At 52.3% G+C, this 27,408-nt stretch overlaps 6 protein-coding genes across 6 annotated transcripts; 2 read left to right on the forward strand and 4 right to left on the reverse strand.

Moving 5' to 3' along the window:
- Window positions 1-516: 516 nt before the first annotated feature.
- On the reverse strand, window positions 517-1,818 carry V2A60_000857 (ubiquinol--cytochrome-c reductase catalytic subunit CYT1; the record flags this gene model as incomplete). Its single annotated transcript, XM_083252223.1, has 4 exons — window positions 517-1,189; window positions 1,241-1,303; window positions 1,428-1,582; window positions 1,744-1,818. The coding sequence occupies 4 exons, from the start codon at window positions 1,816-1,818 to the stop codon at window positions 517-519; spliced, it is 966 nt and encodes a 321-aa protein (XP_083108349.1).
- A 600-nt stretch (window positions 1,819-2,418) lies between these two features.
- V2A60_000858 (GTPase-activating protein RNA1) lies at window positions 2,419-3,726 on the forward strand (the record flags this gene model as incomplete). Its single annotated transcript, XM_083252224.1, has 2 exons — window positions 2,419-2,610; window positions 2,659-3,726. 2 exons carry the CDS (start codon window positions 2,419-2,421, stop codon window positions 3,724-3,726), a joined length of 1,260 nt encoding a protein of 419 aa, XP_083108350.1.
- A 501-nt stretch (window positions 3,727-4,227) lies between these two features.
- V2A60_000859 (uncharacterized protein) lies at window positions 4,228-7,563 on the reverse strand (the record flags this gene model as incomplete). The annotated part of the gene is made up of 4 exons (XM_083252225.1): window positions 4,228-5,079; window positions 6,332-6,661; window positions 6,711-7,201; window positions 7,302-7,563. The coding sequence occupies 4 exons, from the start codon at window positions 7,561-7,563 to the stop codon at window positions 4,228-4,230; spliced, it is 1,935 nt and encodes a 644-aa protein (XP_083108351.1).
- A 659-nt stretch (window positions 7,564-8,222) lies between these two features.
- V2A60_000860 (elongation factor 1-beta/beta') lies at window positions 8,223-9,170 on the forward strand (the record flags this gene model as incomplete). The annotated part of the gene is made up of 5 exons (XM_083252226.1): window positions 8,223-8,262; window positions 8,326-8,365; window positions 8,474-8,838; window positions 8,888-9,096; window positions 9,150-9,170. 5 exons carry the CDS (start codon window positions 8,223-8,225, stop codon window positions 9,168-9,170), a joined length of 675 nt encoding a protein of 224 aa, XP_083108352.1.
- Window positions 9,171-10,613: 1,443 nt separating this feature from the next.
- V2A60_000861 (Six-hairpin glycosidase-like protein) lies at window positions 10,614-12,807 on the reverse strand (the record flags this gene model as incomplete). Its single annotated transcript, XM_083252227.1, has 4 exons — window positions 10,614-11,734; window positions 11,784-12,227; window positions 12,280-12,602; window positions 12,749-12,807. 4 exons carry the CDS (start codon window positions 12,805-12,807, stop codon window positions 10,614-10,616), a joined length of 1,947 nt encoding a protein of 648 aa, XP_083108353.1.
- A 1,598-nt stretch (window positions 12,808-14,405) lies between these two features.
- V2A60_000862 (uncharacterized protein) lies at window positions 14,406-26,576 on the reverse strand (the record flags this gene model as incomplete). Its single annotated transcript, XM_083252228.1, has 5 exons — window positions 14,406-17,368; window positions 17,423-19,171; window positions 19,228-19,931; window positions 19,986-26,055; window positions 26,111-26,576. 5 exons carry the CDS (start codon window positions 26,574-26,576, stop codon window positions 14,406-14,408), a joined length of 11,952 nt encoding a protein of 3,983 aa, XP_083108354.1.
- Between the last annotated feature and the right edge of the window lie 832 nt (window positions 26,577-27,408).

Consider the following 27,408-nt stretch of genomic DNA (forward strand, 5'->3'; position numbering starts at 1 on the left):
CGCGACTTGCAGGGCTTTTTTTTTTGCTGTGCTCTGCAAAGTTGATCTTACTCCTCAAGTTTGAGAGCGTCTTGGCGAACATTCCGGGGGACCATATGTTGAACGGCGTCGGGATGCTTACATTTGCGATCAATGTCCAACTTTGCAAGGAAGGATGATGCGTCGTTCTTGGACACTTACTGAGTAAGATGCTGTTTCTGCCGCGAAGCTCAACTTCTCAAAGCCACTGGTGCTTATCAACGCTGAAAAGCGACAAGATTTCAGCCACTGATGCATAGCAGCGCTGGATAGTGACAAGAGTTCAGCCACTGTTGGTCGACTCGCGCCACGCCAAGTAAAAACGACAAAGTGAATATTGAAAATGGGTTTCATCTGATTTACACTCTAAGCCTCAGCTCCTGGATTTCCCATCACTGTACTCCCCAACTTATTTTCTACCCGCCTCCACCCAGAAATGCATGCTCTGCCGGGGCGACTAGTAATACAAACGACGCTCAAAAATATAGCGCGACTCTTTTATCGGCGAACCTTGCTCGGGGCAGGGGGATCGTAGGCGAGCTTTCTCGACTTCAGCCAAGCCCACTTGTAGCGCTTGACCCAGACACTGATGGCCCACAGGGAGGCGGTGACAGCTAGAACCTTCATACCCATCTTCTTGCGGTCGTCCATCTCAGGCTCGGCGGCCCAGTTGAGGAATTCGACAACATCCTTGGCCATCTGCGAGGTGGAGGCGGGGGTCTCGTCCTCATACTCGACGAGGCCGTCGTAGAGGACACGGGCCATGGCAATGCCGGTACCGGGGAAGTAGGGGTTGAAGTTCATGCCGGGAGCGACGGTGGCGCCAGCAGGGGGCTCGTCAGGATAACCAGTAAGAAGCGAAAAGATGTAGTTGCAGCCGCCGTGGCGACCCTTGATAATCAGGCTCAGATCGGGAGGCAGGGCACCGTTGTTGGCAAAACGGGCAGCCTCTTCGTTCTTGTACGGCGAAGGAATATAGTCGGCAAGCTTACCGGGGCGCATCTCGATTTCGCCCTGCTCGTTAGGTTCGCCGGGGTACTCGTTCTCTTCGGCGAGAGCCTTGGCCTCGTCGACGGTGAGGACGGTGCCGACAAGGGCGCGGTAAGGCACACGGCTCAGGGAGTGGCAGCTGGCGCAGACTTCCTGGTAGACCTGGAAACCACGGCGAAGACTGGGGCGGGTCAGCACGGTCAGCGGGTGCGTACATCGTAGGACAGCTTACGCTTGGTGGTCAAAAGTCTTGAACCACTGCTCGTGGACCCAAGGGTACTTGGTAGGGTGAAGACTATCGTCAATGTCAGCCGCAAGATCTGGTATCGATAATAATTCGGCCTGGAAGTTTATGCCGCACAGCATAGCCGAGGCGTAATTTGGCGCGCAGAGATTATCCAGTCGTGTGAAATACGTACCCTTCCTCAGCAGGAGTCATGGCGTGAGCCACAGGTCCGTAGAGGTGATAGTACCAGGCAATGGAGCCGACGGCGATGGTGGTCGAGGCAATGGCGGACACGTTGAGACGGCTGGCGGAAGCGTCGCCAGCACCGGAGCTGGTGGAAGCAGCACGCTGAGAAAAAAAAGAAAACACGTCAGCACTCAATTGCAATACAATTGACCATGTATCGGCTCGAAGAGATGGGCTCGATGTCCCGGCGAGGTGTTGTTGGTTCCTCGGCAATGGTGAAGCTGAAGCCCAGCTGTTTGGGTGGATGTCGAGATAATCCGTACCTTGGTGACGTTGACGGCGCCATTGCGCAGCCCATTGAGGGCGCGCGGGGCGCGGAAGCAGGATCTCGCCAGCATGGTTGGCAAGTTGGATCGTAGCCGCAGGAGGAACCGCGATCAGAGTCGAGGTGTGGAAGGGGATTCGGTCTCGGGGGTCGGGAACGTCGAAAGGGCTCAGCAGGAGAGATCATGAGCCTCGAGAAAATCCAGCGTTTCCGAAATGGGCCGACGCTGATTGGCTCAGGTCACGTGTCGGGAACTCTCGCACCAAAAGCTGCTCCACTTGCGGATAGAGCTGTGCAGGTAAATGAGTGGCCACTGACCACAGTATTACTACCTACCACAGGCTACCAGGCTACCACCAGCGAGGTATGGCTCTCCGGCTGCCTGACCGCCTAGGCCGAAATGGCAAGCCCGGCGAAGCAGCTTCACCAGCCACAGTATGCGCCCCGCCGTCATTTCGCGCTGCCCTGGCGATGGGTGGTTCGTTCAGCACATGTGGCTGATGCCATACAAATCGCCAGGCAGTAAAGTCTTTTGCAGTCTTCTGCCCCTCCCCCGCCAAAACCCGACTACGAGGTACGAAAGGTTTGGGTTGTATTTCCGCAGCTTCTGTATTTTTCTCTCTTTGGGTGCAGCTCGTACAGTTTGGCTATAGGATTTCTTTTCTTCTCCAAAATGGTCGGCTCAACAAGAATTTTCTCCCTTGAGGGCAAGGGCTTGAAGCTCACCACCGCCGCGGACGTCGAGCCTCACATCGCGGACCTCCGTGCCAACGATGTCGAAGAGGTGCATCTGCTAGGCAACAGCTTGGGCATCGAGGCCTGCAAAGTCCTCGGTGAGGTCCTCGCTACCAAGAAGAACCTCAAGGTATGAGGACACCAAGATCCGCAACGCTACGGAAATCTAACAGCCTAGGTCGCCAATCTGGCCGACATCTTCACCGCCCGCCTCCTCTCCGAGATCCCCGACGCGCTCTCGCACCTCCTCACCTCGATCCTCAACCTGCCGAACCTCCACACAATCAACGTCAACGACAACGCCTTCGGTCTCAACACGCAAGCGCCCCTCGTCGCCTTCCTCGCCGCCCACGTGCCGCTGCAGCACCTCTACCTCAACAACAACGGCCTCGGCCCGCACGCCGGCATCCTGATTGCCGATGCCCTCTCGGAGCTGCATGCCAAAAAGGAGGCTGCCCGCAAGGCTGGCCAGACAGTGCCCGACCTTGAGACCGTCATCTGCGGCCGCAACCGCCTCGAGAACGGCAGCATGACGGCCTGGGCCAAGACGTACAGCCTACACAACAAGATCAAGGTCATCAAGATGGTGCAGAACGGCATTCGCCAGGAAGGAATCAGCCATCTTATTAGCGAGGGCCTCAAGCATACCACGGACCTGCAGGTTCTCGATCTTCAGGACAACACATTCACGCTCCGCGGCTCCAAGGCCCTGGCCGCTGTGGCCCCCAGCTGGGCGTCGCTGCGCGAGCTCGCCGTCGGTGACTGCCTCCTCGGAGGCAAGGGCAGTGTACTGCTTGCTGGGGCGCTCGCCCAGGGCAAGAATGCCAAGTTGGAGACGCTGCGCCTGCAGTTCAACGATATGACTCCCGCCGGTGTCGAAGGTTTCGCCAAGGCCGCCAAGAGCTTGCCCGCTCTGAAGCGCATCGAGCTCAACGGTAACAAGTTCGAGGAAGAGGATGATAGCATCGCGGCGTTGCAAGAGCTTCTTGAGGCGCGCAAGGAGGCTGTCGGAGGTGACGTGGTTGTCGAGGATGAATGGGGTGTCGACGAGCTCGACGAGCTTGAGGGTATCGATAGCGATGAGGAGGACGAGGACGAGGATGAGGACGAGGACGATGTGACGCCCGAGGAGCGTGCCGACAAGCTCATCAAAGAGGCCGAGGAAGCACAAGAAGAGCCGACAGTACAACTGGAGGACAAGAACGTGGATGAGCTTGCCAAAAAGTTGGAGAAGACGGGTATCTAGTGGATTCAATGACATTTCTCGGGCTTTATATAGATTATACACTAGCGCTTGAAATTCAATCATGATTACGATGTGCTCAATGAAAGAAGTTTTACAGTCCAATGCCAAACATAAGATTATGGGACGCTAGGAGTTGTATTAAGACGTACCTCTAACTGCAGGGTAAACTACACTTCTGTAAGCAAGTTAGCCCCTAGAACTGAAATCACTGGTGCAAGAAAAGCAACATGCAGACAAAGCAAGACAACAGTAAAGGAGCAAGGGAAGGGTATCTTCTCGGGGTGACAGATCAATATTGTCCTTCAGGAAGTCAAAACATTAAGGGTCCCGGCAGGCTCGTCTTTCCCTGCTGCTATGGTCGTCCTCCATTGCCAAAGTAAGTGCTTCTATCTGGGTATCTGAGGCTTTGGTTTCTTGTCGTTGCTAAGCCAGGCCATCCGGCCGTCATGTAGTCGTGAAAAGAAGAAGGAAAAGTGCGAACGAACGAACAGTGCTGCTGCATTACATGATGACATCCATTGTGTCAGCGCCGCGGAACTGCTCAAATGCGCCATATTGAGATGCCATTGCCATCTGCTGCTGCTCGCGAATGAAATCAGGGCCGAGATAAATTGGGTCTAGGGCCTGGTTGTACGTAGCGGCGCCGCCAAAGTGGCAGTATCCATTAGCAACCTGCGTGTTGGCTTTGCGCTCGTTTTCTCGGCGCATGAGCTCCTCATAGCCAGAAGTCATGTAGGGCTCGGGCTCCGCGGGTTGTGTCCACTGTCCACTGGCAATCTGCTCCATGGGAGGCTCCTCCATGGCAGCATTCATCTGCTGTTCGCGGGTGTAACGAACACGGGCAAGGTGCTCCTCTTGCTCGAGGGAGGTGCTGCTCCAGGCGAGCGCGGGAATATTCTGGGCCCCGTTGGGGGGGCAGATGCTCCAGAGTTCTAGCAGCCGAAGCTTCTGACTGTCTTCGGCCGTCTTGAAGAGCTGAAGCTGAGATGGTGTTAGAAGAGAGGGCTCGATGCCATGGCTCCGAAGCAGAACTTCCGATTGAGAAGCATCGTTTTCGAGAGGGACTGAGGAAGGCCTTTGGAAGGCCTGATGCGCTTCAGACTCGACATCTTGGCTGCGAGGCTTGGAGACGTGGTACGAGTGCGTATAGTGCTGCGAGGCCGAGTAGACGGGTTGAGATGGGGTCGGAGCAGCCTCTTGCTGCTGCTGCTGCTGCTGCTGCTGCTGAGCTTGTTCATTTGCCACAGCAGCTTGAAGCTCGGGATTGAAAGTGAGGTTACGCGAGAAAAGGGCAAGAAGTTCGTCGGGGACTTGCATGTTGCTCTGCATGTGAGCCTGGGCAGGCGTCATGGTCTAAGTACTGGTTGTTAGTCACGGATGGTTGGAGGAGCACACAGTGGCGAGCTACCTCCATGTTTTTTCTTTGTCTTTTGGATTCACAAGTTTCGATTTTAAAGAATGCAAAGGGTCCCGAGCATCAAAGTAGCTCCGGCCGTGATCACAAGTGGCAGAAAGTGAGTAGTATTCCTTGTCAGCCACGGGCGGGGAGAAGGGCGAGCGTGTGGTGCAGAGAATGAATGTCGCGCAGGCGAAGTCTACGAGGAGCAAAAGGGGTCGGGAAAAGATGTCGGCAATGCAAAGAAGAGACGTTCGCTAAATTCGTAAGAGAGATGGAAGAGAAGGAAATTGCAGCGAGATATAACGTCTTTGTATCACGGGTCGGCGTGCGTTGGGCACCAAGCGTGGTCACAAGCGGATTGGCGGGGCACTGGTGAGGCAGCAATGCAAGCCGGAGACGAGGTCAGTCTGACGAGAGACAAGTGAAGATCATTTGAAAAAAAAGAAAAGAAAAGAAAAGCAAGACGATAATGCGAGAGAGAAAAAACAATAAGTGCAGCGACGACTTTTTGTGTTTTTCGTCTGCCGCTATGATCAAGGGGGGGATGGATTCACAGACGTGGCGAAAAAGATGACACGGACATATGTCATGGGATAAGTCGGTGACGATATTTTTGTTGGGGGGGCCTTGCGGCTGTAGTGCAGGTCGTGCAGCAAGGAACAGACCAGGGAGGGGAAGGAACCGCCAGGCACCGGCAGCAGCGGACAGGCGGCGGAGCCAGCGGGCGGCGGGCATGGTCTGCGCAGCGGAACCGGAAGGGCGGAACTGAGCCGCCGCCAAGCATCTTCTTCTGCCTGGAGAGCTGTCATCGTAGACATAAGATATATAATATATACTGAGATACTGAATTGACATTTATGCACACATATGACTCATTTTGCTTTCAAAAAATAAAATTACCACAACAAACAGTCTTGGAGGCCATTGGCGCACTCAATCGTCACAAAGCTGCCTGCCATTTCCAGTCCGTGTCGCACATATATTGCCAGGTATACTGCCGGCACATATAAGCTGCTAAGTATTATAAGCCGTACGGTACCACCTGCCTGCAACAGAGACCATTCACATGCGACGCGTTGAATCAACCATGTGAAAATGACAGATATGTTTTCCTCTTTACATTGAGAGATATTCCCCGAAAGTCTCATCCAAGTATTACAAGCGTCGATATCCGTAGTCCACAATACATCAACCTTGGACACCCACTTCAATCTCCTGAATAACAGCCTCGGTGACCTGTTTCGTCGTCGCCGTGCCCCCAAGATCGCATGTCCTGACTCCCTTCTTGCACACCGTTTCGACCGCCCGCATTAGCTGATCGGCGGCCTCTTGCTCGCCCAGCCAGGCCAGCATCTCGGCCGCCGTCCAAAACGTCGCTACAGGATTGGCAATGCCCTTGCCCGTAATGTCAAATGCGGAGCCGTGAATGGGCTCAAACATGGAGGGGTTCTGACGTGTAGGATCCAAGTTGCTGGTCGACGCAATGCCTATGGACCCCGCCAGCGCCGCAGCCAGATCCGACAAGATGTCGGCGTGCTACACAAGGTCAGACTCGATGGTCACTCGCTGGTGAGAGTGCACTTACAAGATTTGTGGCCACAATTGTATCCAGAGACTGTGGCTTTTCCACCATTCGCACAGTCATGGCGTCCACTAGCATCTTGTCCACCGTAACATCAGGAAATTCCTTGCCGACTGCCGTTGCAACCTCATCCCACAGCACCATCCCGTTCCTCTGCGCGTTGCTCTTCGAAACAACAGTCAGAAGCTTCCTTGGACGCTTCCGGGCGACTTCAAACGCGAAGCGCATGATCCGCGAAATGCCGTGGCGTGTAAAGATTGACACTTCGGTCGCTGTCTCCCAGTCTTGCCCGACGTGAGAGCGTCCGCCTTGACCAGCATATTCCCCTTCGCTGTTTTCGCGCACAATGATCCAATCCAAATCGCCCGGCCCGCACCGACGCAGAGGAGACTCTGTGCCAGGTAGGATACGTGTCGGTCTGACGTTTGCGTACTGTTGCAGAGGCTGGCAAATGGCCAGACGCAAACCCCATAAAGAAATGTGATCCGGGACATCTGCAGAGCATCATTAGTATATTTGATGTGTTTCTCCTCCCTGCGCCATATCAGACGGGTTTTCAATTTCGTAGAAAGGAGAGCCACAAGTGCAGCCTACCGGGAGCCCCAACTGCGCCAAATAAGATGGCATCGTGCTTTCGCAGCTGGTCCAGCGCATCGTCCGGCATATACTGGCCCGTCTTTTTATATCTATCGGAGCTCCAGTCATAGTTTTGAAACTCGATTCTGAAAGTGCCGAGGGCTCGTGCCAGTGCTCGGAGCACGGCGATGCCGGCGTCTACCACCTCCGGGCCGATCCCGTCCGCAGGGATGGAGGCAATACTGTATGTCTTGGTGCTGGGGGCCGCCGCTGAAGCCATAGCAATTACCGAGTCAGGCGATGCGTCGAACCAAATTGTAAGATTTCGATTATTAATGAGCGATGAATTAAATGCTGGCGCTCTTCTTCCATGTACTGTGAGTGGTGCAATCAATGGCCGCACTGGTCATCCACAGACGTGGGGTATGGGTCACCAGCTTGCGCCGATGGAGCCATCTCCGTCCATCCTCCACGAAGGTTGTCGGATGATCAATAAAACCACCAACGTTCAAACTTTTTGGAAAGTAATATTTACGCAAAAATACTGTAGGGATGGATTTTAAAGTCAGCAGGCCACAGGTCGCGATAACAGGATCTAATGGCGAGCCACCTATACCATCGACAACCCGTCTAGTACATGCCGCATTATTACTCCAGCATCATCTTGTCAGGCATCTTGTTAAGCCACTTATGTAATTAGTTTTCCTAAAGAACGTTCGTCTGGATTAGCGATATTCGCATCCCGACAGTGTCGCTGTGACTCATGGGCTTACCTATGGCAGTGCCTACGAGGCTGCCTGGTTCCACATGCGACTTGGAGGCCCTCCAGGGCAATGGCCATTTTCGCAATTATATATTCACTATTCTCTCTACACATTCTTATTTTGTTTCGAATTTGACATCAGACACTCGAGGAGCCACGCTTCGGAACTCGGCAAGATGGGATTCTCTAACCTCAACGAAGAAGCTGGTCTTAAAGGTAAGCTCTGCCGTCCCTGTAGATGGTGGCTGGCATTTGTACAATAATCTAACGTGATTGTAGCTCTTGACAGTTGGCTAGCTACTAGATCCTACGTTGAATCGTTAGTTTGTCCATATCAAACCCATCACGGCGTCTCGCAGGCGCTCATGGTGGATTGATAGTCTGGCTTACTATGTCTATTACACCACATGCTAACCTGAATCGACAGATATTCCCCTTCTCAGGCCGACACTGTCTGTTTCAATGCTATAGAATCTGCCCCTGATACCGCTCGATACCCCCACGCAGCTCGATGGTACAAGCACATCGCTTCCTATCAGAGTGAGCTTTTTGGCCTGGCAGAAGATGCAAATAAATCGTACAAAGATTACGGACCAGATCTTGAAAGAAGCACTTTCCCCGAGTCAGTGACTGGTGATGACGGAGACGTCGATCTGTTTGGCAGCGATGACGAAGAAGACGTCGAGGCTGAGCATATTCGCGAGCAACGTCTAGCAGACTACAAGGCGCGAAAGGCATCTAAGCCAAAGACTATCGCCAAATCGGTAGTTATTCTTGATGTCAAGCCATGGGGTATGTCTTTTAAAGTTCTTTGTACTCTGGTAAAACTGACACAGGCAAGATGATGAGACAGACATGGCGGCGCTGGAAGCTGCCGTTCGTGGCATTGACAGAGACGGCTTGGTTTGGGGAACCTCCAAGCTGCTCACTGTCGGCTATGGCATCAAAAAATTACAGCTCAATGTGGTCGTCGAGGATGACAAGGTCTCCACTCAGGATCTCCAGGACGAGATTGAGAGTTTCGACGAGTACGTCCAGTCATCTGACATTGTGAGTCTCTTTCCGAGCTGCCGTATTATACACCAATCTAACCAGTTTTCAAGGTTGCATTCCAGAAGCTGTAGTAAGCGACCTGCATTTACAGAACCACCAAGCTCGCATGCATAGGTGGTCGCTGGCGGGGGCATTCGATGTATCCCACTACCGCTTAGATTACCTAGCAGTCTGAAAATGAGCCCGAGCTACCGTTAGATTGAGACTTGAAAATAAATCGAACAATGTTCAAGGCTCGCCGTGAAAAGCATGAATATGTCTTTTTACGGGTGGTCAACCGAGCTACGATTAAACCCCGCCGTCCTACGGCATGCCTATAAACCGAGAGAATGTCAGTTTGTGGCAATACGACTGGCGTCACCAAACGAGTCGATGCAGAGTCAGCTGAAGCCTTACGAATGTACGTATACGGCAGCCTCTCTGCTTCGGGAAACCAGCCGGCAGTACGTCAAATTTTTGAGGCACAACTACTAAGCTGAAAATAGCTGGATTGTGCTGGTGATGCCTCGCAAAGCTGACCGCTCTGCTGATCCGGGCTATAACTGAACGCAGCCGCGCGTTATATGTCCAAAGCAGGCCATCGGCAAAAGACATATTCGGTACCGCATCCTATCTGACCGTGGGTTTCTGGCTTCAGGCTACTGGAAATTCACCGAAAGTAGGGCTCGCGATTCTTGCGACAATGTTTCACTACTGGACTCTCGGCGGGGGTATAAATAGTGCTGTCTCACAGCATACTTTGCCTACCTTCATCATCCAACCCACCATTCGAAGTGAAATCCTTTACGTCCACTGCTCTAGTTGCCATTCTCACTGGATTAGCTGTTGCTGCTCCAGCTGACAGTCGCTCTCCGGAACCCCGGTCGACCTCTCGCTCGGGAAAGGTGCGTGCCCCTGTGTTTCTCCAACAATCTGCACGTTGATCTTGAACCCTTTTTTTATGCTCTTCCGGCCTGTAGAGACGCCCGACACAGGCAGACAGAAGTACAAAGCGCTGACTGTGGTGAAGGTCTGTCCTGATTGGTTCAGAGAGCCCTGCTGTACAGAGCTGGCAGGCACCCCGTGGGAGGGTTGTCCCTGTGCTGAGATCTGCATGTTCGGTGGAAGTCAGGTTTAGGGATTTGATGCTTACTTTCAAAGTATGCGGCTCTAAATTGCCAATCGAAAATTCGTCGTTCTGTTGCCCCCTCTAAGCCTTCGCGACAAGGAGGTTTGGCTTTCGTTGCGCCTATCAGCAATCTATAGTCAATTTTTTTTCTCATCGAGTTTATTACAAAACGCAGTTGTGCTCCCGTTGACTGTGGAATTCTGTATTCGAGGTTTTGGAGTATAGAATGAGGTGGCCTGTCGTTGTAGCCATAAGCCGTGAGAGGACAGATAATAGTAAATATACAAATACATTGTAGCTATACTTCAGCTACATTTAATCCACTGGCAACTGCACCATGCAACTTGGATCTTGAATTCTTACTTTTAAGCTAGATGTTACGTATAATACAGACAGCGCTGCCTTGTTACTGCTTCCAACCTGCCGCTGCCCTGTCAAGATTAAAGGCCGCGCTGATGAGGGCAAGGTGGCTAAATGCCTGCGGTGTATTACCAAGCTGCTCTCCGCTGCGAGCAATCTCTTCCGAAAACATGGACAAGTGATTCGAAAAGCTCAGCATATTCTGGAACAAGTTCAGTGCAAGGCCACGATATTTGGGTTCGTAGACACTAGCTCGTGTCATGGCCTCGACGAGCCAAAACGTGCACATGCTAAAGGCACCTTCACGGCCTCCAACGCCATCATCGGATAGTTCAGTGTCGTAGCGATACACAAGGCCGGTACTGGTGAGACCACCCTGCTCAGGTGGGAGTAGAATTTTGTCAAGAGTCTTGGTAAACCGTGGATCGCATGGCGAAATGAAGAAAACGAGCGGTGCGATAAGGATCGAAGAGTCAAGCATTGTGTTGTTCTCGTAACTCTGGACGAAGCATTGCAGCTTCTTGTTGTAGCCCTTGTCCATAATTTCCTCGTAGAGACTGTCTCTTGCTTCCATCCACTTGGCGCGGTTGGGGCACGGAAAACAACGTTTCTCAGCAAGACGCAAGCCACGGTCGAAAGCGACCCAGAGCATGACTTTGGAATATGTGAAATGCTGTCGCTGGTTGCGCACTTCCCAGATGGAATTATCGGGCTCATCCTTGATGGTCAAGACATAGTCTAGCAGTTCTCGTACCGCGACCCAGAGATCCCAAGGGACTGGTTTTCCATATTTATTGTAGAGATAAATTCCATCCATCAGCTCGCCGTAAATGTCAAACTGCTTATGGAACGCAGCACCGTTGCCGATTCGAACAGGTTGACTGCTTCGATATCCGTCAAGATGGTCCAGAGTGGACTCCGGAATGTCGGTCTCACCGCGGATCGTAAACATAATGGGAAGCGCATCGCCAGGGGCTCGATTCTGGAGGCGTTCCATAATGAAGCCCATATAAGCGTCCGCTTCTGCCTTGAAACCGAGGCGCAGAAGAATATAAATTGTGAAGCTCGAGTCACGGACCCAGCAGTAGCGATAATCCCAGTTCCTAGCACCTCCAATGTGCTCAGGGACAGAGAATGTAGGCGCAGCAACAATTGCACCAGTCGGTTCTATTCACCGTTAGCGGAGAGAAGAAAAAGTTGCAAACAATTTCCGTACCGAAAGTAAGCATTTTGAGAATCATTAGACTACGAGAGACCACCTCCACCCACCGGCCAGTATACTTGGACTGCGCAATAAAGTCCTGCCAGAAAACCTGAGTGTCATGCTGTTGCATATCTAAGATTTCGGTCGTGATAGTTTTGTCGACATGATCATCAATGTCGTTGCGGACTACAAACGAAAGAGCTTCGCCTGCCCTAATTTCAACACGAGCAACAAGACCCTCGCCAAGCATTCCGGCCCGTTTCTGCTTGGTGAAGGTAATGTTGGGGCGCTTTGCTCCGTTTACACTCTCGGCAACCACATCAAGCTGAAGTTTGACATCGTTGCTGTGAAATGTAGCAACCCTGCTCTCCTCAGCTGCTGGTTGCTGCGTGCGCTGGTGAAGAGTGGTGACATGAGCACCTTGGCCGTAGTCAAACGCGGGGAAAATTTCCACATCTACAGACGCGTCAAATCATGTAACCAGCGGGCAAAGAAACAAAATACATACCAATGGTTAGAAACCCGCGAACACACTCCACTCGGCGGACAAGCCACTTCTTCAGCTCGGCCTGAACGCTGGCCGCTTCGCGGAATAAACCCTGGTCGCTGCTACTGCGAGAGACAACCTTGGTGCTCTTGGGACGAGGAAAGAAATCGATGACATCCACAACACCATCTTCGTGGATATAGCGAGTTTGTAAAAGACATGACGAAGGTAGATATTGCTGCTTAGTGGTGCATCCGAGCTCTGGCGGCGGCGAAATGTTGAAATAGCCGCCTTTGTCCTTGTCTAAGAGGCGGCAAAAGACGGACGGCGAATCAAAGTCGGGCCTGAGCCATAAGTCAGCCCATAAATTCATTCGAATCTAGCGTCCGGCGAAACTTGCCAGCACATAAAATCGATGCTTCCATCGATACCAACCAAAGCACAGGTGTGCATGTTTCCGATCATTCCGTAATCTTCGATTGGGAGATACCCACCGGTGTGCTCACGACGGGAGTGGCCCGCGTGGGATGTGTGGCACCACGACTCCATCGCAAAGTTATCGTCAAATTCTTTGGCTATCGTAAAACACTCGACTGAAAATGGCCCTTCTTTCTCGAGATGTTGCAGGCAATCGGAGGGTCTTGTTTGTAGAACGGTGAGGTGAAGAAGGGACGGTGCGGGGGAGGGGCTGAAATCTGAGACCAGCCAGATCCGTCATTGGCGAGGCCGTTACCGAAGAGCTGAACGCTCGTTTGTTCTTGTTATGTCGATGACATATACTTCCAATACCAAATCTTCCTCTTAGCGATTTTGATTAGAAATGTTAGTTCTGTACAAGAGCATTGCCGTATTCTACGTTCTGGCGCTGAGATTTCCAAACCAACGCCTTTACAGCAAAACAGTCGCGGCAAGTAATCCATTGTAATAAAACAGTTACAGCTGACATTCCAATGCTCGGACACTATGTGGTTGTTACAAGTGCAGCCTCTGCTTGATACCAGCTACTGAGAGCGATTACCCTGCCCAGTCTACCATCCAGTACAAGTCGTCCTGTGCTGCCAGCCGATCCAGCGAAAGCTGCTCGCTCTGAACTAGGATCTGGCTGTGCCTGTTGAGCTTCGCGTGCTAGGCGGCAGCAAAACGGCGATCCCGATAAATACGACGCCGTTGGCGCCGCACCCAATCTACCCCCCGAGATGCTCGAGCGTGTAAGACAAGTTTCCTCAGTGCACCGTCCAAGCGTTCTTCCCGCCGCCGCACCGCTCGCTCGAGGCAGGCCAGTTGGATACGCGCCGTATTCAACTGGCGTCGCCGATGTTGAAAATATAACCATGGCGATCGGTATTTCGTTCCACGCTCATGGGGATTCGGCACCTCGGGAGGTTGGGGGGGCTGTTCCGAACGATCCCCAGCAGACAGCGGCTCATGCTGCATCGTACCTGAAGGGCTCCGGCACGCTTCGCCGCGCGATTCCAAGATAACTTCGATATTCTGCGGTTTACTTCCTCCGCCTCAATGCTATCCAAAAGTCAGTTTGGTCAATCGGCTGCGCTCCTGGTTGCGTCCGCCAAGCAATTTGGGGTTGATCGCGTGTCACTTGCCTAGTAGCCACTACCGGCGCTGTCACGGCTGTGATTTCTGAATTTAACAGAATTGTGTGATGTCAAAGACGAACAAACGCGGAGGCTGAGGTTGAGGTCGCCAAGACTGACTTTATGCTACGACAAACGCGCGACCGGCAGAGCAGCATGCAGCTGTAGCAATACGTACCAGTAGACCGTCTAATTCCGAATCAACAGTAAATTTGGGTTCTTTTCTTCAATCACGCTGCCAGAGGCGATATCAGACACTCACAGAAACGTCCGTCACCGCCTAAAAAGCGGTCATTCGGCACGATGACCCGTCGAGGCCGCAGGTGCCCTATGCTTTAATCACTATCACCTGCAAATAATCAACTGGTTCATTCATTTATACATCCAACGGGCATATCGGGCCGTCTATTCGCGAATTGAATGTGGTCGCGGCTTTCCCAGAATACGTCTCTTTAACTGATTTTGTTTCAAATTGATTCATGTCTTATCTAACAATCTAACAGCCGTATACAATGGCCAAACATTCTACGTATTTCCTAGACCCAATATCCGCCTCTAGTGAAGCAGTCGTGGAAAATTCAACTCCTCGCCAGACTCAATAGCCCGGAAGACGGCGGCCATTGCCCCGGACAAACCGACATCCTGCGACCGCGAAATCCACTCATTCATGGGTACCTCCTCAACTTCGTCTACCGACCGCTGTATTGACTTTGCAATGTGCTCGCGAACGTCGCCCAAGCAGATCTCGAGGTCGCCAGACTCGTGCACGTACGTGACGCCGCGTTCCGCTTGTAACGCGCTATCCGATACGACCTCAACCACCTGTCTGCTCACCGTCTCAGGTCGTACCAAGTCCAGATAGCCGGGCAGCGAGCCTACGCCGGCAGGCACGGCTGAGATGCGTTCTGAGTAGAGAAGCATGTTTTGCACCACGTCGGCCGCAGGCGCATCTCCGGACATGTCCGCGTCGGGACGGATGATGCTTGACGGACGATGGATGATGATGGGTTGTGTCGTCTCGTCACTGACATTCTCGAGGAATATCTCGCCTGCCCACTTGGATGCCACATAGCCGTAAAGGCCATCAGTTGGTGGGGGGAAGCTGCGGACAGAGGCCGGCTTCATGGTGGCACCTGTCGTGTACATGGAAACTCCCGTGGTAGAGATATAGTGCAGAGGGATACTTCTGGGGAGGCACATTTTGAGCAGCTCCTGCGTCGACACAACGTTTGCGTCGCGAAGTGAGGCGTATGTCTTGAGGTGCGATACATCGGCTCCGTTATGAATCACTGCGTCTGCAACACCAAATATAGTTCGGGAAGAAGCCTCATCTAGACCTAATCTAGGCAGTCGTAAGTCACCATCGTAATATTCGATCTTGGCGCTTTCCGTGGTTGAGATATCAGATCTGACTGACTTGCTTCTTGTGGCAATGCAGAAGATCTTTTCAACATGATCTCGGCTTGCAAGTTCTCGGACGAGATACTGGCCCAGGAAACCCGTTGCACCTGTAAGAACAACCACACGCGGTAGTTTCCGAGGCATGGCAGAAAGAGGCTTGGAAACCTTCAGTTCGTTCGTCACAACTTCGGGGATGCTTGTTTCCAGTCCCCAATCAATGTGTTCCATTTCCATCTCAGCCTCTTCACCATATAGCAGTTGTGCCATGGCTCGCAGAGTGCTCGCCTGGAAGAGCTGAAACAGCGGGACACCTTTCTCGAGCTGCTTTCTCAATTTGTGCTGCAGCTCGATAAGCAGTAGTGAGGTACCCCCAACCGTAAAAAAATCAGTGCTTCCATTCAAGTCTCCGAGAGGCCCATGCGAGGCAGAAATGACTTCCCTCCACAGTGCTGCAACTTTAGCCTGAGCCTGCGACATGGACTCCCTTCCACCCATACCCTGGGCCGACGCTGGGAGAGGTAGAGCGGCGACAGCTTTGCGGTCAACTTTGCCAGCCACGGTGCGAGGAATCTCATCCAGAGGAATTAGCATGGCTGGTTTCATATTCTGGGGTAAAGGAAGTGTTTGCAGCAGGCGTTTAAGAAAATCTGGCTTGTCATCAATAGCGGCGTGTGTTCGTGAAAATACGACACGGACAACCATGAACTTGATGGAGTTTTCCTTGGCCTGCGTTGCTACCAACGAAGCAACAGCATCAGAGAGAATGTTACCGGCTACTGTCAGTACCGTGTTCTCGATCTCAGCGAGGTTAATGCGAACTCCATTCAGTTTGATCTCTGTGTCGCCAGCAATGCGACCTTTGAGGGTGAGAGTACCATCGGAACCCAGGTAGCCGAGATCGCCGGTGCGGTACAATTTTGTCCAGCCTCGGTTCTTGTAGTCAGTAGTGGCGAACGGATTTGGAATGAAAACTTCTCCGGTACGGGCATCGTCTTTATAATAGCCACTTGCTACTCCGACTCCACCAATGGCAACCTCTCCAACTTGGCCGACAGGTTGAAGGTTCTGGTTAAGGTCCAGAATGTAAAAGCTCTCGTTCGCAGATGCCCTCCCCACGGGAATCGTTGACTCGCCATATATCTCAGGTGTCTTGTAGTTAAGCTGCATTTTTGTGCTACCACATGTTGTCTCCGTTGGTCCGTAGACGTTGAAGAGTCGAAGTGCTCCACGGTTCAGCTCTTTGAAAAGTCGAAGCAGGCTTTCTGTTACTGGCTCGCCGGCGACCAGGCCAAGATTCCAAGAAGAGGCCCTTAACTGCTGTTCAGTGTCCTTTGATATCCAGCTTCTGTACTCAGTGGGAGTGGCATAAGTAGCAGTAATGGCTTGGCTTGCGATGGCCTGCACTATGGCTTCTGGGTCAGGCCGCAGAGTGTGGCAGACAATATGGAGCTTGGCACCGACAAACAGAGCAAGAAACATTTGAGTAATAGACAAGTCAAAGCTCCAAGCACTCTGTTGCAGCACCACATCATCTTGGCTTAGTCTATAAACTTCAATGCAATGCTCAAGTTCGTGAGCCAGGGCCTTGTGTGGCAGAATAACAGCTTTTGGTGTTCCGGTTGATCCACTTGTGTAAAGCATCATAGCAGCCTCCTCTGGGGTTGAGTTGATGCAGAGAGAGGCTTCAGCCTCCAGATCCAGAGCCATTGATGCGTCGATGATTGCCGTGCCTTCTGGGCATTCTAGATGTTGGGCAAGATCCACCGTGCTTTTGTTGACCAGTACACAAGCGGGTTGGCAGTCTTTGCACATGATCGAGAGGCGCTTCATTGGCGTCGCCACATCGAATGGTACATAGACGGCGCCGATCTGAAGAATAGCCAGGACAGAAACAACCCAATCAATGGTCGGATTCTGGAAGACGGCGACGTTGTCGCCTGATCTAACACCATTCTGGACCAGGCACGCAAGAAGACTGGCAATGCGATTGGCCAGCCCCGTGTAGGTCAAAGAATTGCCTTGACTATCTTGGACCGCCGTGTTTGGCGCAAAAGTGGCAAGATTGTCATAGAATCTATGTACCATTGTTTTTTTCGAGTCCCAGACGAAATTTGGTCCTGTAGTGGTATTAGATTGGGCGAATTTGAGTCCAGTACAGCATGTTCACTTACCTTGGCCAGCACTCAAAGCTGAGTGCAGCAATTGGCTTCGAAAATTCCACTTGTCCCCAACAGGGAGACTCGGATCTTGCGAAAACTCTGCTAAAATATCCTCAAATCCGTTGGCGATGATCACTGCATCTTCCTCGGTATATAGCGACTCCTGCACATTCAAGACGATGCGCATGTCGCGGCCCGTGTTATTCACCACCGTAAAAGCCATATCATAGGGCAATTCGGCCTGATCTTCTCTCATGACTTCCATCTGGCATCCCAACAACGAGTTGCTTTCTTCAGTATTATTTTCGGCGTAGTTCAGGAATGCCTGAGCTAATGGTGTATGGGACGCCTCGCGAACCACATGGAGCTCGTTGAGGATAGCTTCAAAGGGCATTGCGTTACCCAAAACGCCGAGGGCTTTTCGTCGTGCATCCAAGATGCACTCTCCAATAGTCTTTTTGCCTGAAATGCTTAGTCTAGCTGGCAGCATGTTAAGAAAAGGGCCGACACTGGTCATCATGTGCTCATCTCTGCGGCAGCTGTCCGCAATGCCTATGCAGACATCTTCCACGCCGAGGAAACGATGTAACAGGACGCCAAATGCGGCCAGGCAGACGTGGAACGGAGTCGATTTCTGCGATCTGGCTAGTTGCCTGACGCTCTCGGCGTTTTTCTTGTTGATGCGAAAGTCGACAACTCGAGATGCGTATCGCGCGAGCGGCCGACGCTCGGAGATTCGGCTGCGATACAAAGGTAATGTTTCCGGAAGTGCCGAGAATTCATCGCGCCAAAATCTGATATTAGGTTGTAGATTTCCTGAGATGTACTCTTCGCGCTGCATAGTGGAGTAGTCAAGGTATTGAAGGGGACGTGGAAGGCTTCCTCCGTGGTAAAGGATCTCAAGATCTTGAAGAAATATCCCAGTGCTGGCTCGATCGAAGATGATGTGGTGAGAGGATATTAACAAAAAGTGATCGTCGCGAGAGCGGGATAATAAAACAACCCTGCTGGTATTGCCATTTTCTAGGTCAAACGTGAATGTTCTGAGCGAGGCGTACTCTTTTGCCACTGCATCGATAGATTTGATCTGCTTGTGCTCCAGTCTCAGTCGAGAATCATGAACAACCTCTTGTACAATTTTGTTGTCGGAAACGCGTATACGAGTTCGGAGGGCTTCGTGTCGTGCTCCCATGGCGTTGACTGCGTCTGATAGGTCGGCGACCCGAATTTCACCCTTAAGATGAAGCATACCTGCATTGTTCAGAGTTGATTTATCTTCGAGCAGCTCATGAACAAAGAGGAATACTGACTGTGTAAACGAAACTTGTCCTGATCTTTCAACTGTGACCTCGTCCAGTGCCGACGGCATGAGAGACTCGCCCTCGCCCTCGACTGATGCCGCCTGCGTCTGAGGTTCCGTCGAATTGGGTGTGCCTAGCTGCTCAAAGGCGCTCTGTGAAGACGCAACGGTGGAAACGGTCTCCGACTGCTCCGAATCCGCATCTTCGCCGACGTCAGGGGAGAGCTTGGGTGTAAGCTCCGGCGGCATGCCTTCTTGCGCCTGCAAGATGAGGTCCTGAAGAGAAGCACCCATGAGGATTCTCAGTGCTGGGATGTTGACTTGGAAGTTGTTCAGGAACCATGATCTGATACGAACAGCGACAAGAGAATCAAGGCCAAGCTCGTCCGTTCGCAGCGTCGTGGCAATCTCAAAGTCATCACCCAGGCGAAGCATTTTGCGCAATTCCTTTGTGAAAGAGCCTGTTTTTGTTTAGTTTCAAGCTTCAATTCAATGACCTGGAGATTTTCAGACTTACTCGCGATGACGGTTTCAACCTCGTCTAGTGATTTCGCGTTTGCAAGTTGGTCTTTGATCGAAACGCCGCCTTGCTGGCCAGAGCTACTGGCTTCACTAACAGCTTCTCGCTGGGTAAAGCAAGCAAATTGAGGGTAATTGTACCACATGGGGCGATTTGTAGCAGTGGCAGGTAGTTTGCGGAAGGCCGTTGCGATTTGCCACTCGGCCTTTGAATCAGGGTGGCTGGAATTGATGGCCTCTGCAAAAAGTTGGTGAACGTCGGTCTCGGAGATACCAATGAGACCTCTCTGGGCTAATGCTGCACCGACGTCATCCCCTAATTCTCTTGTGATAATGCCCGTGCCCAATACAGGCCCGATGTCAATCACAGAAGCTGCTGCTCCGCGATGGCGCCTTTGCTGAGCAAGACCACTCATGAACATGTTGGCTGTTGTGTAATTTGCCTGTCCAACATTTCCTGCCACAGTTGCTAGTGAAGAAAAGAAGACAAAGAAATCAAGGGCCTCGTCTTGCAGCAGGTGTTCGAGGTTCAAGCTTCCGTCAACCTTTGGACGCAGTACACCGGTCATGTCCTCGAATTCCATGTCTCGAAGCGGCCCATCCTTGAGAACCATGGCACCCTGCGCTACACCGGCAAGAGGGGGCATGGTTTGTTTTATTTCATCATACGTTGCTTGCACTGACTCTAGGTCCGTCACGTCGCTGTAGTTGTCGGTTAGCTTAAACCCGCCATTCCAATGGCATGCTTGTACTCACTTTTTCAACACGCGAACCGTCGCACCTCGTCGAGCCGCAGCGTCTAGCCAGATTTTGTCCAGGTTGGGGTTTCGGCTGCTGATAGCGAGGTGAGCTGCGCCGTGATCTATCATCCAGTCCGCCAACGACAAGCCCATGCTGCCAGACAAGCCAACCAACCAGTATGTTCTATCTGCTTTAAGTGAAGCCTGAACTGGTTGAAAGGTCGCTTGCACGCTCTCTGTTGTCCATTCTATGATAGAGAGAGCATCAAGTGTCGACTTAGTCTCACCAATGCTGCCAATGTTTACTTGACCCGAAGAGGCGTTTGTGTAGGTAGAGGTAGACGCAGTCTCGAGGACTTTCGGTAATAAATTGCGCACCACATCGGTAACTGTAGAGATATCTGCGGCAATGGGAAAGTTCCCAAATGTTTCGACAGGGAAAACCGAGTCAAGGTCCACCATGGTCACATTGGCGGAGCGGAAGCAAGCCTCAAGAACAGGGGCTTTCAATTGATGCTCTGGCACTGTGAAGTCAATACAGGCGGAGGAGTTTTGGGGTAGTAATTCCTTGATCAGAGACTTGCGGGAGAACTGGCTGATGTAGGTTCTCTGGTTAAGTTGGGCATCCGTCTCAGACGAAGTCGTGAATGTGAGTTTGACTGCGGCGTTTGGATGCTCACGCAGCTGCGATTCCACCTCCACCGGTGCGTTGTGAAGCATGACTGTCTTTGCGTTTTTGCGGGATTTCAAGATATTCTCAATCGACATCTGGGCAGCTAATAGTCTCAAAAGGCTAGCCTCAGCTCCTGTAGGTAGGCTCGGGAGCGGATGAACGTTCTCTTTGGGAAGCGTTAGAAGAGAAGAGGCTGAGTCTGAGACGGCAAGATATTGCTTGTCTGAGCTTGTACAATTTCCAATAGCGATATAAAAGTCTCCAAGCTCTGTTCGTACAGCCCTCAGGGTCGAGTAAGTGACCCGCAAAGTCACAGACTGCGTCTCAATGGCTCCCAACATGTGCTGCGAAAGGGGAGCTTGCTTGATGATGTACCTTTCATCGACTCTGGAGACGTCTATCTTGCTCTCCGCCAATGATACCTCCTTCGCGACTTCGCGGCGCGATGAGTTGTATCGGTCATTGGCATCGACGACGGGCATCATGCGCTGGATCTGCTGACGCGAGTTGCCGTCGATGATAACCTCAGACTCGATGGAGAAGAGTGCATTGAGCTGGCTCTGTTGCTGGGCAGATGCGGCAACCTGGAATCTCAAAAGCGACTCTACTAGCACTCTTGGATCTTTCCTGGGGCTGTCCTCCAAATCGACGAATTGCAGGCGAAGCTCAGGCACCTCCCAGAGTGCCGAGCGAGCGAATCCGATGGGCATACTGGCATACGGATTGTCGATTCTTCTGCCTTGTGTGACCCACACGATGGTCTTTTCGGATCCAAACAATTTCTTGAGCGATTCAAATTTCTTTTCAGTCAGGTCTTTGAATACGCTGTTCTCGAGGTCCTCGAGCACAAGAAGTGTAGAATCTCGAGTGACGCTGCCATGTTCCAAGTCCACCAGGCTCTTCGCACGGACAATGTCATCGCAGAACGGTCGGACGAGGTTCTGAATAGTCTGGATCAATCGTGATACCTGTAATGTGCTGCCACCGACAATGAAGAGTGTCTTGATAAGCGCGCGTCCAACAGAAAAGACTGGCTCCGCGATGAGCGGCTCGCGGATGAATTCCACCCAGTCATCGACAGCCTGAGAGACAAACACGGAGGTCGGGAAAGTCATGGAATCCTCGGTGGCGGAAATGCTGTCGATACCAGAGAACCCTGCGGTTCTTAGCAGCGAGTCCCATTTGGAGTCGCTGACGGCCGCGCCGAGGCTTCGGCCGTCATCCAAGCCTTGCCACCATCCCGGGAGACAACCAAACAGGGAATTGACGCGAATGACCTCTGAATCTGTAACTTCACAGGCAATCAGATAGCCACCGGGCTTCAGCAAGTATCGGATGCGGCGGAGCGTTTCTTCTAGGTTCTTTGTGGCGTGGATGACAAGTGAAGCAACCACCACATCATAGGCGCCTTTCTCGAAACCCTGAGCCTTTACATCACCTTCCAAGTCCAGCACAGAGTAGGTCATGCGGCTCTCAAACGGCGAGAATTCCGACTGAGCATTTTCAAAGAAACCAGCCGAAATATCCGTAAAGGCATACGTTTGAAACTCGTCACCCACGCGCCGCAGAATTTCTCTCGTCGCGCCTCCAGTACCCGCGCCCACCTCGAGAATCTTTGCATGTGGGTATCTCTTTGTCACTTGCATGACAGTCTCCGCAAGGATGGGTGTCATTTGCGCCATGCTGAGTGCTCTGGCGTAGTAGTCGTCAAGGATGCCGTTCATGATCAGATGCTCTAGCATCGTGGTCTCACCTCGAATGGCGCGATGCATGTTTTGTCCCACAGCGAGCATTGCTTTGACCTCTGGGCGCTCGGAGAAATTTTCGGCCAATTTCATAATGTCTTGCTCGGTATCTTGCAGCCATTCGCGCTTGGCATACTGGTGTTTACCATCGGTACACTGCTTCAACGTGTGGGCCGCGAACTTGAGATAGGCATCGAAATACTGGTCAGATCGACCAGGGCAGTCTGCTGGTACCTGGCTATCAAGATGACGGAGATAGAAGAAACTACCTCGCTCCAGTATTTCTGCAAGTCGCCTTTCGTCGGTGGTCGGGACACATGCACCTGAGTAGGCTGCGTCGGGCTCAGCATCAATCCAACGGGAGGCGTAAAAACACTGCTTATCGTCAAGGGCTGTTGCAGGTGTGAATGGAATGACGTGGAGCCTCTCAACTTGAATGGCACACTGGTCTCCATTACTACTGTGAATTTCGACGTCGCCGGCGAAACCTAGTTTCTCGTCCTGCCTGTCGCCAACGGGAATCGATGCCTCAAACGAGACCTGACTCTTGACTGCCAGTTCAGCACCACACAAGCTGGGGTTTATCCGGACCCGATCGATGTGAGTGGGTAGATGGAGCGACCAGAGCTGGCCGTCAGAAGGATAGCTATAAGCCAGTAGAATAGAATGAAATGCAGCGTCAAGCACGGCTGGGTGAACAGCCAAAGGCTCACTATTCGACTCAAGAAGTAATGTAGCCACCGAGCCTGTGACTGTTCCAAGCTTTCGTCTGAGGTTAGACAAAGCTTTGAATTCATTGGCATACTCATAGCCTATCTCAGCCAACGACGAGTAGAATGTCTCCCTCGGTACATTGATGAGGTTGGGGTCGTCAGTTCGAATTGATTGTAAGAGGCTTTGCGACGGCTGGCCAAGGTGAATCACTAGCTTTCCATCGGCAACCAAGTGAAATGGCGAGTTCGCCGTCGTGCATGCCTCATACGTAAAGTTGGCAGTAACGTATCCTGAATCATTTCGATTTATGCTTGCAACAGTGACACGAACTTCGATACCAGAATCATTGTCGTCGTTTTCGAATACCATGGCCTGATGAATGGTGAGATCTTCCACTTCGATCAACTGAATGTCTTGATCGGCTGCCAAGTAAGGCGCAGTCTCAATTGCAGTTGCGACGTACGCAGCGGCAGGAAATACCGTCTGGCCTTGGATGCGATGGCCGTGCACCCAAGGCACGTCCTTGGGTCGCACCACATGCTTCCACGAAAGCTGATGCGAAGAGGAGTACGGAGTTGGATCACCCAGGAGGACATGGGGCTTCTGGCTACGCTGTCTGAGATTGCGAGAGTATTCCGACTCATTCCAATACTCTTGTGTGTGGTTCCAGCGATAAAGAGGCATGTCAGGAACGAACTGTGCAGTCTTTCGACCGCCAAAGCTCTCGTCGTAGTTTCCAAAGTCAATCGGCATATTGTCGACGTGAGACCATATATACCCCAAGGTATCAGACAGATTGATGACCGAGTTCTTCTGTCGCTCGAGGGTCGCTGTATATGGAATGTTTATTTGTCGGACTTGCAATGTCTCGCGAACTGGACCTTTCAGGGCGGGATGCGGGCCAACCTCGATAGCTGCTTCGAAGCTCATCGAAGATGCTGCGCGCTCGACAGCCTGCGTGAACAATACCGGAGAAAGGAGATTGTCCACCCAGTATGAGGGAGTAATGTCTGCCATGTCTTTGGGATCTCGGTCAGGGTACACACTTGAGAACCAAGCGCAAGGATATTGCGGATCTTGGTTGTGTACAGTAATATTTTTAATCGAAGCCAGGTATGGCTCAGAACACGGCCGCATATGATGCGAGTGATAGGCAGTGTCTACTCTGAGACGTCGCACAAACTTGCTCTCGTCCTCAAAGATGTCCGCAATCTCTGCAATCGCGTCCTCATCACCAGATAGCGTCACACTGGTCGGGGAGTTGCAGGCTGCCACATTGAGTCTTCCTTGGAACTCCTCGTCACTGCAAAGCTCTTCGGCATCTTCTATCGTTGTGCCGACTGCCAGCATAGCGCCGGACTCGCCCTCGGGCCCTCCTGCAAGGTGCGAGTGGAAGCCTCGGTAGTACGCAATGCGAATGGCGTCCCGAGGGGACAAGAAACCAGCGGCGTAGGCGGCCGCAATCTCTCCGGACGAGTGCCCTACCACGGCGGAGAATCTGATCCCGGCTTTTCTCAATAGCTTGACCAGGATGATCTGGACGGCTGTGCAGATTGGCTGCGAAATTGTAGCTTGGCCGACGTTGCTGGACGAAGCTTCTTTGAAAAGCTCTTCCCTCAGCGACCAGGCAGGACGATCCTCTTCGGGCAGCGATGCCAGGACCTCGTCCAGATCGGATAGGATTTTCGACGCATATGCAGATGTATCGATGAGTTCGGCGCCCATACCAGCCCATTGAGCCCCTTGGCCGGTAAAGATGCCCAAGATCTGGGGGCCCCTTCCGTCTCCTCCACTGGAGGATCTCGGATCAATGTTGAGGTTGTCTGTTGCTTTTCTCATCGCGGACAGCAAGTCGTCGGCTGACGAAGCTGAGAAATGGATCCGAAGCGGCAGCGCTGATCGTCTCGTTTGCAAGGATCGTGCAAAGTCGTGAAGATTGACATCCTTGTGCTGTTCGAGAAAGTCGACATGCGCCTTGAGACTGGCTAGAAGGGAGGGCTTGGATTGCGCTGAAAACACGAATGGCGTGAGAGGCACATCCTGCGTTTTCTCTATACATTGAGCTGGTCTTGGCTCATGGCTTTCCAGGATGATATGGGCGTTTGTGCCGCCGAAACCGAAGCTGTTGACGCTAGCGCGGCGGCATTGGCCGCTCGGCAGCGTTGGCCACGGTGTAAGCTGCTGTGGTATCTCGAGGTGCTTGTAGAATGGCAGCACATTTGGGTTGAGGTTATTGAGCAGGAGGTTCGGTGGTATTTGCCCGTGCTCCAACGCCAGGGCCACCTTCATGATGCCCGCGATACCGGCCGTGCTTTCGGTGTGGCCAATGATTGTTTTTATCGAGCCGACTAGCAGCTTCTGCTGGGCGGCCTCCTCGCCGTCTGCCTTGTGGCCAAAGAAGGCGGTATGAACAGCCTCGGCCTCGACAGGGTCGCCGGCAGGCGTGCCGGTGCCGTGTGCTTCAAAGTATTGGCAGCGGTCGGATTCGCGGCTCGGGTCGAGCCCGGCTCGCTTGTAAGTGGACGCGATCAGAGCCGCCTGCGCCGCGGCGCTGGGCATCGTGATCCCCCGACTGCGGCCGTCCTGATTGACACCAGTCTCTCGAATGATGCAGTGAATGTGGTCACCATCCGCCTGCGCAGCACTCAGCTTCTTGAGCATGATGGCTCCGACGCCGTCGCCGCGGGCGTAGCCATTGGCGTCCTTGTCCCACATTCGGGACCTCCCTTCGGGGGACAGCATCTTGAGCTTGCTCTCGTATATATATGGCTCCGGACCAAGCAGTATGTTGGTACCAGCTGCGACGGCAACTTTAATGTCCCCGGCGCGCAGCGCCTGCACAGCCAAATGCACGGCGACGAGACTGGAGCTGCAGGCCGTGTCCACTGTCATTGACGGGCCATGCCAGTCGAAAAAGTACGACACTCGGTTGGAGACGATGCTTCTAGCGACACCTGGGTTTACACATGTTACTGCTATGCTCCAGGTCACTGTCATGATTTTACTTACCCAGGCCGTGATAGGTGGGAAGGCTTTGCAGGTCTCGATATTGGAGAGATTCGTAGTCTCCGTACATTTGTCCAACATACACTCCAGTCTGGGACCCTTTCAGGCCCTCGATGGTCATTCCAGATGCTTCCATTGCTTCGTACACTGTTTCGAGTAGTAGTCGTTGTTGGGGATCCATGGCCATTGCTTCTGTGGGAGTGATACTGAAAAATGGTGCGTCAAAGTGGGCGATGTTTTCGTCCAACAGATACGAATGTTGCACGTTGGCATGGCCGGGAAACTGGGAATCTTGGTGATAGAAGCCACGAACATCGAATCGGCTAGTTGGGATCTCGCTCAGGACATCTCGAGGATTCCTGAGCAACTCCCAGAGCGCGGACGCGCTGTTTGAGCCGCCGGGGAACCGGCACCCACTGCCAATGATGGCAATGGGTTCTGGGGTTTGGTCATGATGAGCCGACCGCATTCTGTGCATGAATTGGATGGAAGATGATGTTGGTACATGCAAGATTTTGGGGGAAAAAAGAAAAAAAATCAAGTTTTTGCTTTCAAATATTTTGGGATATCAAGAATCAACTTTATCGGCGGCAGACGTAGTATGTTCCTCCTTGACTGGAGCCAGATCTAATGCGTCAGCTGCAACGGGAGCCAAGCCTGAGATGCAGCTCCATTAACGGACCCTTATTGCATACGTTACAGATTAGGCAAGAGAAAAAAAAATTGGCACTTCCCCGAAGGTCCGAGTCTTCGCAGGATTTACGGAGTCGTCGGGGATGCCTCGTTCGGGGGCTTTTCGAAGCCTCCGACAGGGCGGCTTCAGTGGGCCTACGGCGGTGCGAGAGAGCCTCGTCGCAGTCTCCAGCTGCCATACGAGCCTTATGTCTGGGGGCTGCGATTGTACAGTAACAGAATCGGTTCTACAGATTTACAGCTCTTCGACAGCCGGTTTTCTTGTCGAGTGTTCTGTGTAGTTTTCATTGTCTGACTCTTTCTGTGAGAAGCAAAGGCACAAGTGAAGATGGAAACTCAATTGCATGCCGTCCTCATGAATGCGAGGCAGTGGTGGGAAACTACAACTGCACAAGATGTACTTGTGTACGTTGTTTTGACCGTAAGTATTGGAGTGCTACTGGCAGGAGTCTTTGGGTATTGTATTGACATGAAAAAGGCATTGTTCTATTCCATTCCGCGCTGCATCTACCTCGTCTTCTTCCATCCTCTTGCCGGCTACCCGGGACCAAGGCTCGCCTCAATTTCCAATGTATGGTACGGTTATCAATGGTAAGTTGAAAAGTAAA

This window comes from Cordyceps javanica, chromosome 1, assembly GCF_051103115.1.
Source record: "Cordyceps javanica chromosome 1, complete sequence".
Classification (NCBI taxonomy): Eukaryota; Fungi; Ascomycota; class Sordariomycetes; order Hypocreales; family Cordycipitaceae; genus Cordyceps; species Cordyceps javanica.